The sequence below is a fragment of the Choloepus didactylus genome, chromosome 11 (genome assembly GCF_015220235.1).
Source record: "Choloepus didactylus isolate mChoDid1 chromosome 11, mChoDid1.pri, whole genome shotgun sequence".
Classification (NCBI taxonomy): domain Eukaryota; kingdom Metazoa; phylum Chordata; class Mammalia; order Pilosa; family Megalonychidae; genus Choloepus; species Choloepus didactylus.
The window spans coordinates 11,163,588-11,177,265 of NC_051317.1; the positions used below are offsets into that span (position 1 = coordinate 11,163,588).

The 13,678-nt window shown below is 38.6% G+C and overlaps 1 protein-coding gene across 1 annotated transcript in view; it reads left to right on the plus strand.

The window, feature by feature from the left end:
- The first annotated feature begins 1,309 nt into the window (after positions 1 to 1,309).
- GABRB2 (gamma-aminobutyric acid type A receptor subunit beta2) overlaps positions 1,310 to 13,678 on the plus strand; it is a 232,590-nt gene continuing 220,221 nt past the window's right edge. Inside the window, exons 1-3 of the mRNA XM_037799426.1 lie at positions 1,310 to 1,434; positions 1,581 to 1,672; positions 2,653 to 2,720. Of these exons, the coding sequence (XP_037655354.1) occupies positions 1,358 to 1,434; positions 1,581 to 1,672; positions 2,653 to 2,720 (237 nt within the window). The 5' untranslated portion in view covers positions 1,310 to 1,357. The remainder of the gene's footprint in view (positions 1,435 to 1,580; positions 1,673 to 2,652; positions 2,721 to 13,678) is intronic.

The window sequence follows — 13,678 nt, forward strand, 5'->3', positions numbered from 1 at the left end:
TGGCTACACCTTCCCCAGCCCAGCTGTCCTAGCCCCCGCGTAGGGGCGAGGGTACCAGCGCCGCGCGGACTGCGGGCGGGAACCGGCTGCGAGCGCGGGCCCGCGAGGTGAGGAGGGGCAGGGTGAGTGGGTGGGCGGGTGCCTGCACGTGTGCGCGCGCGTCCAAGGAGAGGTGGGGGGGGCCGACCAGGACGTGTCCCTCCCGACCACCAGCCCTTCCCGCGCGGTGTAGTCGCCCACGTCCTCTCGCCCCGGTCATCCGAGCTGGGGAGCTTGGCACCCGCATCCCCGAGTCCCCATGTCCCATCTCCTCCTCATTCAAACCCCACCCTCCCCACTAATGATTTTCCAATACCGAATAAGACTGAAACCTGGAGAGACAGAGTTGCCTTTCGGGTCCCCTCGCCCCCTCCCCCTCCTGTTATAAATAACCAGGACTGGCAGGTCAGGCACTCCACACCGCGAAAAACCCGGACCCCGAGGGTTTCTTCTTTGGGAACAGGGGGCAAAGGGCGAGGAGGAGGAGAGAGAAATCGCTCGTGAGTAGTGAAGAAAAGCTTGCTCCTTGATTCCTGGAAAAGACGAGGCATCATTTTATTCTTCTTTACCTTTCTTCCTTTATTTCCCCGGTTCTTTCTTATCTTCCCCCATCCGCAGTCCTAAATCCAACGGGTTGTTCAGCACTCTTGCCATTGGTTTCTTTCCTCCCTCCCTCTTGGACCCCAGCACCCACCACCTCCAGCTCCCCCGCGGCACAGTCCCCACCCGGGTTCTGCACGTAGCCCGGGGCAGTGGATGCTATTCGCCGTGGAAATAAAGTTCCAACTCCTCTCCCCCGTGTGCCGACTAAGGCCAGAAGTGGGCTCCCAGTCACCCATCTTCCAGTGACACCGCACACCTGCTCTCCCCTAAATTCCTAATCTGGTTTTGCATATTTAAAAGGACACACACACACTCACAAGCCAAAAATCCACAATCCGCGAGGTGCAAAACTGCCTTTTGCAACTACCGAAACTTACCAGACGCTGTAGTTTTCGTCTTAACGAAAGGATAAAAACGATTTTACTCTGGGTACTCCCGTAGGGTGAATTTTCTATTATTCACAAATGTATATAGTATATATATATATATATATTATTTTCCTTTTTCCGTTTTAATTTTTTTCTTTTCTTTTCTTTTCTTTCTTTTTTTTTTTTTTCCCCCAAAGAAATCTGCTGGGTTCTCGGCAGCCACCGCTGCCTCTTTGATGTTTTGGTACGTCGTGCGCATGCGCCTCACATTAGAATTACTGCACTGGGCAGACTAAGTTGGATCTCCTCTCTTCATTGAAACCCTCAATCCCGTCAAAACTAGAGGGATGTGGAGAGTCCGGAAAAAGGGCTACTTTGGGATTTGGTCATTCCCCTTAATAGTCGCTGTCGTCTGTGCGCAGAGGTGAGTGTGTCCAGCGTTTCTCTTTTTTCCTTTTTCACTTTGAAGGGCTCTGCCTGCATACCTCTATGATCAAGGATCTGTAGTGAGACTCAGATGCTGTGCCCGCTGCCTTACTGATGCCTGTTTATTGTCATTTCTTTCTTTAGTGTCAATGACCCTAGTAATATGTCGCTGGTTAAAGAGACGGTGGATAGACTCCTGAAAGGCTATGACATTCGTCTGAGGCCAGATTTTGGAGGTAATCCGGTTGTCTTGCTAATAAGAAACTGTCCAGCCCTAGCCGAAGCTGTCTTTTGAGCTCTGTGCGCGCGGTCTCTTCTCTCTCCCTCACTGTGCGTGCATGTGGTGTACTGACTGTGTCTCTATGTGTGTTACCATTTTGAGAAACTGATCCAAACTTCAGCGGGTTTGTTATTGTCCAGCACTTGGATGATATTTCAATTCCATCCTCTGACCATGTACTTAAATTTGGTGATTGCTATCCTTTGGTTTCTGTTATAAAGCGTTTGCTTCATTGTCTGCTTCCTTGAGATACTAGTTTGAGTTCATGTTGTGCCCAGAGAACCTGGCTTACAGAAGCCGATCATGAAGATTTCTGAGGAGGAGATGTGCAGGCAATTGGTTGAGAGATGGCATTAACCCCCGGTGCCCGCCTACTTTGGAAGAGTTCTTCTGGCTGTGGTTTAAAGTGGCTCATGTCTGGATATTACCCAGTCCTTGCCTCACAACACCTTGGGGGGTGGAGGTAGTGGTTAGGAAGGTGTGAGACCCCCCTTGCTGCAGCCCTAGATATGCAGATTTGTTGACACAATTTTGCTTCATATTCTTAGGAAACCCAAAGAGTTAAAACGTGTGCAGAGGAGGGGGGTAGGAAAGAATGGGGATGGAGGGGGTTTCAGTGCAATATGAAAAAACATCCCTTGGGTTAAAAGGATTCCCCCTACTTCTTCGAGGTATGTGTATTTGCATCTGGAGACATGCATGTGTAGGCAGGGCTGTTCTCCCTTGCCCTTCGAGACACGTGTGTACCTGTCCAACAAAGCAATTCCTTGAGGAGCACAGCACCTACTACCTTTTTTACAAAGGAATCCGGGAATTGAAGGATTTGAGGGTGAGCAGTGGGGAGGGGCTTTGGGCAGAGCGTTCCACCCGGGACAACTCTTGCTAAGAATGAATGAAGTTCTGAGAAATCACGTGGCTGGCCATTTTGGTTTGTAGGTCCCCCCGTGGCCGTGGGAATGAACATTGACATCGCCAGCATCGATATGGTTTCCGAAGTCAATATGGTGAGTATTGAGGTTTGTGGCTTTGTCTCCGCAGACCTTCATTAAGACTCAGGGAGGAGGAGGGAGCCAGCCAGTGGGGGTGGGGTGTGCATGAGTATGCTTATGAGGTGGAGGACAGAGCGGGGGATTTTGCCCTGGAGCTCACTGTGTTCCAGGGTACAGACTCGGCTTTTTCTAGCCCCTAGGGATTTTTCCAACCTGGTTCGGCTGGTGGCTTAGCATAGAGTGAATAAAATGCATTTCGTGCATTCACGTGCAAAACGCAGGCACTCACAGGAGACCCCCTGTAGAAATTCCATTTCCTAAGACTCCGTTGGAAGCCCTGTTGCTGAAGTGATTTTCTGGGTTTGGAGTTGGGTCACCGGAAGAAAGGAGGCTTTTGAGTTGACATTCATTAAGAAAGAATACAAACTACAAACTAAACCGTAGCAACGAGACAAAATAAATTCCCTTGGGAGATCGATATCCACTTGTTGCGGTTGGAGATCATTTCTTTACTGCTAAGGGCATCACCCCGCCCCCGCTGCCTGCTGCCTCCTCTAACCCCTCCCACCCAGCAAAATAAATAAAGTAAAAATTGGCTACCCTGTTTTCAAAAGGCAGGCTCAGACACATGTGCCACCTCCGGTCACTTCTGCAGTGTTATTCACCGCGTGTCCTAAGCTTGTACAATTTTTTGATAGCAGCGCTCGTTAGTGGCTACTTCCTTGGACGTGGGGGCACGTGCTAAGAGGAAAAGTCTCAGGAACACTTGTGGGGGGTTTACTTCATGCAGGAGCGCCCCCTGCTGCCTATATTGGAGGATTGCAGATATATAAGACAAACGACAGATGTCCCAGATACCCCCACTTTCTTGGGGCATTTTTCCACTGACCTTTCTACTTTGTGGTTTTGAAGTTCTTCCCTTTGGAAAAGTCCCTAGAGAAAGCCATCTTGGAATGTCAGACCATTGTTAACTTTCAATACTGATAGCACACAGCACATTTCTAAAGATTGTTATGGCATGATTCTGCCCAGAAATTGGACGGACTGTTAAAGAAGGGATGTAGTGTATATGCCTTCATGAAAAACACTTCCAAGCCAGCCATGTAACAGTATTGAAAGCTATGGCACTTTATTAATTAACTCAAGAAAGCCAAAGTACTAGGTATGAACATACTGTCAGAATTACACAAATCTCCATATTCTCAGAGTTCAAACAAAGAGGAAGCTTAAATAGCCGGGATTGCTCCTATACACTGTCCAAAGATGAGTGATAACCCTGAGATACCACAAGATTTTGAAGCATATACTGAATATTCAATGCAATATTCAATTATTTCAGTAATGTTTTGATGACATGCATCTACTTGTTCTCTAATTATTGGGAAAGTTTCTATCGGGTAGGATATAAACACATATAGGATATAAAGACAGCATTCAATTATTCAGAACCACAGATTTTACTCACATGAAAATCCTCTATTGGAGTAGAGAATGTTTCTTTCTTGGGAAACTATTTTCTCAGGTATACAGATATTAACTTTTGTGGGATTGCAGAAGATTTTCATCAGTTTTCATTTTGAAATTTACCCTAAAATTGTCCTAGTGTGGGTGCCTCCTGAGTACCAGGTACTTGGAGCTAAATTCTTTTGCTAAAAGGAAAGTAATATAGAAATCAGCTGTGGTTCTGTGTGTCCTGCATATGATTAAATCAGACACCTTTCTTTTGTATTTTAATTTATTTATGCTCTTTTCCCTCCCAAGTTTTATTTTCCCTCTTTAGAACATCACACCAGGGGATTTTATGGGAAAATTTAGAATGCAGAGAGATGCAAATGAGTTGATTAGAGGCTGCTGCAGTAAGTTAGCTAAGAACTAACATGTATTATCTCCTAAAATTGTTTATATTCATTTTTGTTTCTTCTTAAGCTTTCATAGTTTTTTTCCTGTATGCAGCAATTTGGAGAATTAGCTGAGCTGGACACAGTGCCAAGACCTGCTAGTCAAAATATAGATTGAGTTAAGGCGAGGTGCCATCTCTGAAAGCTATTTACCGTTGTTGAAAAATCATGGGATGTTGAAAGTGCAAATATAAATGCCAGGTTGTAAATGGGACAGTATTACAGCTTTAATGATTAGAACCGAGTGTTAAAAATTCCATGCCAGATTCCTTTCTTATCTTAATGCTAACACACATGGACTTGTTCAGACATATTTTGACTTGTTGAAATATTAACATTTATTTCAGCTAGCAATCTTAATGAACTGAAATTAACCCTTCAAACAAAATGTTTGCAGTGTGTGTAGTCCTTGTTTATTTATTTATTTATTTATTTATTTTAATATAAAGGCTCTTCAATTTGAAGAGAATGTTGTGGTATATTGCCCCCTCTATTCAGGTCTAAAAGGGTAGAATCTTTTGATTAGACTCAGTTCTGAAAGAATAGTTGATCGATTATTAAAAAGAAACCTCAAAATTGATTAACACAAAAGTTTCTAACTCATTATCCTTTGTGGACTGCAACCTCTGGTAATTGTAACTTTCTCTTATTGCAAAATCTTCCTTTGCAAAATGGAAAGCACCAGACCATTTAAATTGCCATTGACTCATTTCCATTGAACAAATAAAGACCCGGGTCATTGTGGTGCTCCTGGTAACTTACAATGATGGAAAGACCTTGACCTAGACAGGAGTTCTGCTTCTGCTGCTTTCTCATCTGAAGCCGTTCACAGCCAGACTGGGCTATTTCCTTACCTGTTAAAGGAGAGCTATCATCCCATTCTACATATCTTAGGTGACTACCAGAATTAATACAACAACATAGGTGAAAAATCTTAATGTTCTATGATCACAACAGTCTTTAGAGGACTGACCACTAGACTAGAAATTAAGAGACCCAATATCCCCTTCAGCTGCTGCCCTAAGAAGTGCTTAGGCCAGTAACTGACTAGTAAGAAATTGGTCTTTGTTTTCTTAGGTTGAAATGTGATGTGAAATGCTAAGGTCCTTTCCAGTTCAATGTTATATGTGTCTCTGGGTTTCTTTGTTATAGTACTTCTGTTGTGTATGAAGAAGTTCTAGGAAAACTGGGAAACCTGACATAAATTGAAGAAGATGTAGTATTCCTAAATGACAAGCAATTGTGGGTTCTTACTCAGAAAAGTGGTGTGGTATCTGGGGCCACATGACTCAGTGACTATTGATCCAACAGAAGGTCCTTGGAAGAGCATGATCTTGATCAACGTGCTCTTGAGCAGAACACTTGGCTTTGGAATGAAATATTTTTAGATGTCTTGGTTAATTGGCAGGAATCTTTTTGTTAAGATTCTTTCTTGAAAAGTGAATTTTAAGATCCCAAATTGTCTCTGAGGATTATGAACTGAAATAACTCTCTCTTCATTTAAAGCAGATTCTTCTCTATCTTGAAATGACACATTTGCCAACCAAAAATGTGAAGCAATATTTCACTTTTGATGAAAGAGTTCTAGTAAACATATACATAAATTACCGTTTTATGGAATGGTGAATGGATAAAAGTACTGCTTTTTTTAAACAGATGTTTTCTTGCATCACCAGCTGCAAAGTATAAAATTCAATTCAACAAATACTTATTTAGCAGTTACTATGATCCAACCATTCGTTAGACCATAGGGATAAAGCCGTGAGCAAGGCAAATTTGTCTCTTGACCTCATGAAACTTAATATCCAGGTGTTCATTATTCCTAAAGTCTACCTCTGGCTTCTACCTTATTTATGCTGATCATTTCCCATAAGTTTTTTCTGATCAGTTTAATGCGTGCTTAGTGCTCTCCACCTCCCATGAGTTCCTTTGTAACTTGTTGATTTCACACTCATTTGGTATTTCTTTCAAGTTGCCCTATATGTCACAAACATTACACCCACAGACACACACACATCCACATACACAGACATACCCTGTCTTTCTCCATCACACATGTGTGCACACACACACACACAAAGAGTCTTTCTCTATTGTGTTTGTAATTATATATAATCAAGGTTGCATTATCTTTCCCCACATGGTTTTACCCCGTATATGATGGTTGGTTGGATGTTTGACTCATGGTGAATGCTGCAAATATTAGGTGAAGAACATATTTTCATAGCAGTCGTTTATTGTAATTCACTGGATACTGTACTACATGTGTGGAGAAATAAAGCATAGAAATCTTAGCCTTTAACTTCAAGATATTCATCATTTAAACCAATAAATGTTGAAAGAATCACAGTAGAGGATTATCAGTGCTTTGAAAAAGGAAATGCATGGCCATAGAGGGCATATAGAATACTGATGCCTTACATAGTAATTAGCCAGGTGAAGAAGAGGTTGGCAGGTCTGGGGTACAAACAGAAAGAATGTCATATATGAGGGTAACACCCAAGAGAAACAAATGGTGTTAGGGATTTTTAAGTAGCTTGATGGCTGGAGTTGGGAGTGGGAGTGGGTTGGTGATAAGAGTTGGTATTAAAGTCATAGGCAGTGACTGAATTATGAAAATCATTTTGTTTCACGCAGAAGAGTTGAAATTTTGTTCTAAAGCTGTAGTGACACATTAAAGGATATCTATAGGATAGCGTGAACACACTCACATTTCAGGAAGATGGTTCTGAATTGTGGAGGATGCATTGAAGTGAAGGAGGGCCTGAGTTTGGGAAATGAGATGAAATCACACTGCAAAAATCCAGGCAAGGATTGATGAACTAAGACAGAGATATATAGAAGAAGAGGTAAAATTGAGACATTTATAAGATGGATTCACCCAACTTGGGGATGGTGTCATTTATTTATTTTTGGGGGAGCACAGGAAGGCAAGCAGGGGTGATGAGGCATGTGGACAGACTGAGTTAATTCTTAGAAATGTTGATTTTTCTATACACATGGAATCTCTGAAAGGAGATTACCAGTAGATGATTGGAAAAGTCATGACTAGAGGGAGGCACTTGGACATTTTCAGCATATTCATACTTTTAACTGTATGAATGGACAAAATTAAAAAGGGAAAGTGAGAAGACTGCTAAAGATGGAAAGCTGGTGAGCACTGTAATTTAAGTCATGGAAAACTGAAAAGGAGTCCACATAGAGCTTAGTAAGTAGCAACTAAAAAGTGAGTCGGAGAACCTGGAGATAATAGTGTCTTAGAAGCCTAGGCACAGCGAGTTATAAAAAGAAGGAAATGATCAACTGTGTCAAATTTCAAGATCAACTAAAATAAGTTCTGAGTCTTATCTTCTGAATTTAGAAACAGGAGCTCATTGGTAAAATGTAGCAAGAGGAGACTCTTTGGTTGAAGACTATACTTTTGAAAAGTTTGGATGGGAAGGGATGTGGGGAGAGGAAAATTGCTAAAAGGAGTCATACATAATTCAGAGGCAAAGTATCCTTTAGAGGGGAGTACTGATTGAAGATGGAAAAGGTGGGTAGGGTTAGCAGGACAGGAAGCTAAAGACTTTCCTGTCTGAAGACCTCCTTGTTCTCTGTGATGTAGGAGATACTTTCTGTTGAACTGAGAGAAGGTTAACATTGGCTGCTGTAGAGAATGGGAAAGTGAGATGACTCGGGATACAAAGAAGGATAATATCTAGGAAGCATAAAACATGTCAAAGGTGTTGTGAACACCAGGTGCACACAGAAAAGCATAACTCGAAACAAATGATATTTGGAAGCAACTTTACCTGATTTTAGCAAACTGCTATGTCTTCCCCTCTTCCTTCTCCACATACTTTTCCTCTTTCCCCTCCTCCTCCTCTTTCCCCACTGTGTAGTGCTCAATATTCTCCATCATCATAATGCTAATATAAAATAATAACCAGTATTTAGTGAATCCTTAGCTTGTGCCTGTTTTGGTAAATTAACATTATCTCATTCAATCCTCCTATGAACATGAGATAGTTATTACCAACAAATTTGCAAACAGAGAACCTGACACCAGGAAAGGATTAGTGAGTTGTCCAAGTCAAACAGCTAGCAAATGACTGACTTCACATTCTTCAGTCTTAACCATCTGCTTGTGCTGCACATTTAAATGTTGCATAGCCTCTATTTGTTATCATTCTATTCCTTGAGTACTCTGCTTTGTTTGTGGTGGTGGTTTTTGAACTTTGGGCTTTTTTTGTTTGTTTGTTTTGTTTTTTGGTAAAGATGGATGGATCTGATGAATTATTCTTTCATGAAATGTCACTGTTACTCCTCACTCTCTCCACCTTGAAAAAAATCTTAGTATCATTAAAATGATTTTTTCAGATATGTGCGTATTCAGTGTGTATTAAATATGATGTGGTCTATGACCTTGAGAAACTTATAATTTATATTACATCTATTGACCACAATTTAAACAAGCAAGGAAGGATGCTATATATAAGATCTTGAGAAGTTGAGGATGTTGTTCGTGTCGTAATTTCCTTCAATGTGAATGGTTGCTAACTTGTCTAATACTTCTCCAAAATCTGTCAGATAACCATTAAATTCAGTGATTTATGATAAATAATTGTAATGAAATGGTAGCTTGTACATGTTTAAGAACTATGAATCTGTCTTGTGATTTTAGGCTGTCAGTGGGCACTGTGCAGCAAGACCACAACTTTTTAATTTTTTGCTCTTTTATTATCATGACCTTAATTTCAATTGATTTTTTTTCAATTGAGAATGAATTCTTTGTACTTTCCGATAAATTGCTCTTGCAAATAATTCTGTTAAAAGTGGTTGATTTTTTTTCCTTGTCTTCTCAGATCCTTCCTCCCCATCCCATGTAATATAAATGAGGTTCATATAAAAACGGCATCTCAAGAAGATTTGTTCATCTATTTTTAAATAACTAATGCCACTAGATAGCACCCACTTTTAAATCTATTTCTCAGTTAGTTCTTATAGCAACTCCCTTTTGTTGCTTTGTTGCTACCCTGAATGATGTGTGACATGAAAGAAAGATCTGCAAAAGAAAGCAGACAAGGGGAAAAGACCCCAAGATTTATATTTTAGAGGTGCTTCATGTGTACTTTAGCATTCCCTGTCCTCCAGAATGATTAAATTGTCACAGGAATTCCCACCAGAATGTAAATCAGAGAATGTATTTTTCTTAACTTTTTTGGGAGGGAAGTTAATTTTAGGGGGAGGAACTCACTTGTCTTGTGATCCCTATATAGCAAGGTTTCCCACCTTTGGAAATGTTGCTATTTGAGGCCAGATAATTCATAGTTATGGAGGGCTGTTCTGTGCATTGTAGGATGTTGAGCAGCATCTCCAACCTTTATCTGCTAGATGCCCATAGCACCCCCACATTTGTGACAACCAAAAATGTCTCCAGACATTGCCAGATGTACCCTGGGGCTAAAATTGTCCCCAGCTGAGGACTGCTGGTGTAAAGACCGCTGTTGTGCTTTTGTCTCCAAGCATTTTGAAAAAATGAGATTATCTCATTGAGTAATGTTCTTTTGTGCTTAATCACCATTTTCATTTATATTGGTGTTACATTTTGATAAAAACAAATTTAGAATACCAACAAGTAACAAAGGCAAAAAATATCTACATCCTAACACTTCATTAAAATCCTGTTTTAATTTGCGTGTATTGCCTTTAGTTCCTGTCTATTTGCCTATTCATTTTTTACACATTGCAGTTATTTTTAGATAGAATTATATGGTCTTTATTTTCACTTAACATGTCATGAGTATTTTTACATTTTTGTACTTTAAAAAATATCTTATCTATTTCCATATCATACCACCACTACCACCAAAGTAGACTGGTGTGTGTTTTCTCCATACCTTTTCTCAGTGTTCTTAAATACCAATATATGAGCATATTTAGATTTTCTTTTTTTTTCAAAAACAATTCTATTAAAAATGTTTTATAGATTATTAGCCATAATTCTAGTTGATACACTATTGGAAAATAAAGGCATATATTATTTATTTTCACCATTAGAAATGCTATGCAAATAGCATGCAAATAAGACAATTGGATTTAATGACCTATAAATGGAAATCTTTTGTTTTATGTTTTATATATTAGTTTGCTCATGTTAACATGATCACTCTTTACTCTGTTTCTTTCCTGGTAGCACTCAGTGTTTTACAAAATCAGCTTTATATTTTGGATGCCTTAAAAATGCTTTAAAGATAAAAAAGGAATAAGAAAAAAGATGGTTACAACTTTTGGAGACTTCAAGCATGTGATTTCTATATTGCTTCCAGTAATGCATTTTATTTGAAATATATATATATATATATATATATATATATATATATATATATATATACACACACATATACAGACACAAACACACACACACACACACACACACACACACACACATGGAGGGAAATGAGTTTATGTTATCTTGCCACTATTTGTCTGAAAAAAAATATGGAGAATGTGTTCAGTCTATTGGTTCTTGCTGGTGCTCCTTTTGTTAACATTGTGTTGGCATTCTTATTACCAAATCTCATCTTCCTTGCTCTGTAACTTGGCACCTACTCCCCACTTACCTGCTAAGGGGTTTTAAATTAGGAGTGTTTCTTTTAAATAATTCTTAAATCTACTTACTTCTTAGCACTGCATGTTAATTGGATTTACAAAAGATATATACTTGAACAGCTGGTTTTTAATCAAATATGCAAATATATCTTTAAAAATTGTCAGTTTTTGTGAGGGTGTTGACTTTCTCAATTGCAGCTTTTCAAGAAATATTCCAAACATTAATCTTGAATGAAATGATTTGGGGGCCATTTAAATGGATATAATAAATTAAGAAGCAGAGATGTTAAAGAGTTTTAAACACAGGTGAGTAGATGCAAATTATTAGGTTGTGAAATCTAATTGCCATTTTGTGTATTTATCATTGAACAAAGAAAGTAAAGTAGTTGAAGCCACCATGCTCCAAAAAATGAAACTTCAGTCCTTTTCCTCTTTGTTTTCATTAAACTACAGACCAAGAAACTTTAAGACTCATTTTGTAAATCCCTCTTCTGTTTCTGTTGCCAAATGAATATTTGAGTTAATAGACTGAAGATCTCACAAAGCGTTCTCTGTGTTAAATCATCCCTGCTTCAAGCAGTGTTAAGCCGGCACTCTCTTCTACACTGATGGAGCTATCTGTGGGGCTATGTAAATTTGCCTCTAGCTTATGTGTTAGAACAGTGCTCATAAGTGTTTACTTGAATCACATTACTATGTCTGCCTAGCAAACCATTTTTTTTCTAACAGAATTTGCTAGAGAATGATGCCTTTGCAATTTTAAAAGTCATAATATTTTAAGTACTTGCCAAATTTACAGATGAAAGATCTGTGGAATTATAGACCACAAGAAAAACAGTTTCTTTATTTCCTTAAGAGTTTTTGCATGCATTATTTTCGATTACAGGTCTTGAATGCTACTTTGTTTTCTATAAGAAATTCAAATAAAATCATTTTGCCATAGTGCTCTTTAACACTACAAAGTAACACCTTCTGGCAAATATATCATTATCTGGTTAATTGAGAAGATCAACTATTATTCTAATATCTTGGTAATATATTTTGTAAGGGACAAGAAATCTCTTCCTTTCTCTTTAATGGGCCAGTATTAAGAACCTCATATTTAAATAGCTTTATCTTGTTTTCTTCATGCCATTTCTGATCTTCATCACAGATAGAACAGTTAGGTGGAAATTTGTTGTTTAAAGGAACTGTCTTTACTTAGGCTGCTTTAGTCAAAATAGCAAATGTTATATACTTGTTCTGGTATAAAAATTTCAAGATTTGTGCAAAATTCTTCTTAATTACTAATGCTATTATTTTTGAAAATGGTTTCAGAGGCACTAGGTTTCCCTTCTTGTTTGTGTGTGTGTGTGTCTGTGTGTGTGTGTGTGTGCATGCATGTACATAATTCAACCATGGTAAGAACAAAATCTGGTTAAAGCAAACACCGGTTAGGCTATTGGACTTGAAAGTTAGACAGAGACTGAGATAAGGTGATGAAGAGAGAGATTGATAAAGGAACAGATGTGTGTTTCCTGTCCTTGAGAAGTGTATACAGTGTCTTCAGGTTGCAAAATAGTAGAAAGACTTTTACATAGTAGCTGGGTTTTGTTTAGTATCAATTATTACATAAAGTATTTTCCATGTAGAATGTATACATAATCAGGGACCTACCCTTTTGTGTTTACTTGATATGGAATTGAGAATATCAAAGACATGAATCCTCTCTGTACTTTTAAGCATTTGATAGTTTATAAACAAATAGATTTTAACAAAAAACATCAAGGGAAAGAGGCTTTGAAAAATTTCATTATAACACTGACATAACTGGGATATATTTGGTTATAACTAATAGTACTACATACAGCTATCATTTATTTACCTTCCATGTAATGAAGTATAATTTTTACATAATTTAACATTTAATTTTCAAAAACTCTGCAAAATAAGAAGCATATTCACATTTTATAGAAAGCTAAACTTCTTAAATTTAGAAGATTTATAGGATTTTGGAACCTATTAGAACCAAGAAATACGGTCTTTTATCTGGTTACAAATAGAAAGTGCTGAAACTGGGATTTGAGCCCAATTCACCCCCAAGACCTTTTACTTTGTGTACTTCTGAAATTAAAGGAAGGGCAAGTTGAAAAAATGGAGTCAACCCGTTTCCATCACAAGTTCCTAGGATGCTCATTGCAAGTCTACATTCTATTTTCCCAGACTTACTTTTGGGAAACCCCTAAAAAAACAAATCAATAGAACATAAAGATTAAAATTTATAATATGCAAAGTCGATTTTCTAAATTAACTAGTATTATTACTATTTGGAAGATTTTGGTTTAGTATTTTTGTAATTGTTCTTAATCATCTTATGTCACTGGGGAATGAACTCAATTCTTGCTCAAAACAAAAATCTGTCCTCAAAATAGTATGTGTTAATCCTGAGAATAAGTTGCAAACTTGGATTTTGATTATATTTTTATTAGAGACTTTTAGAAC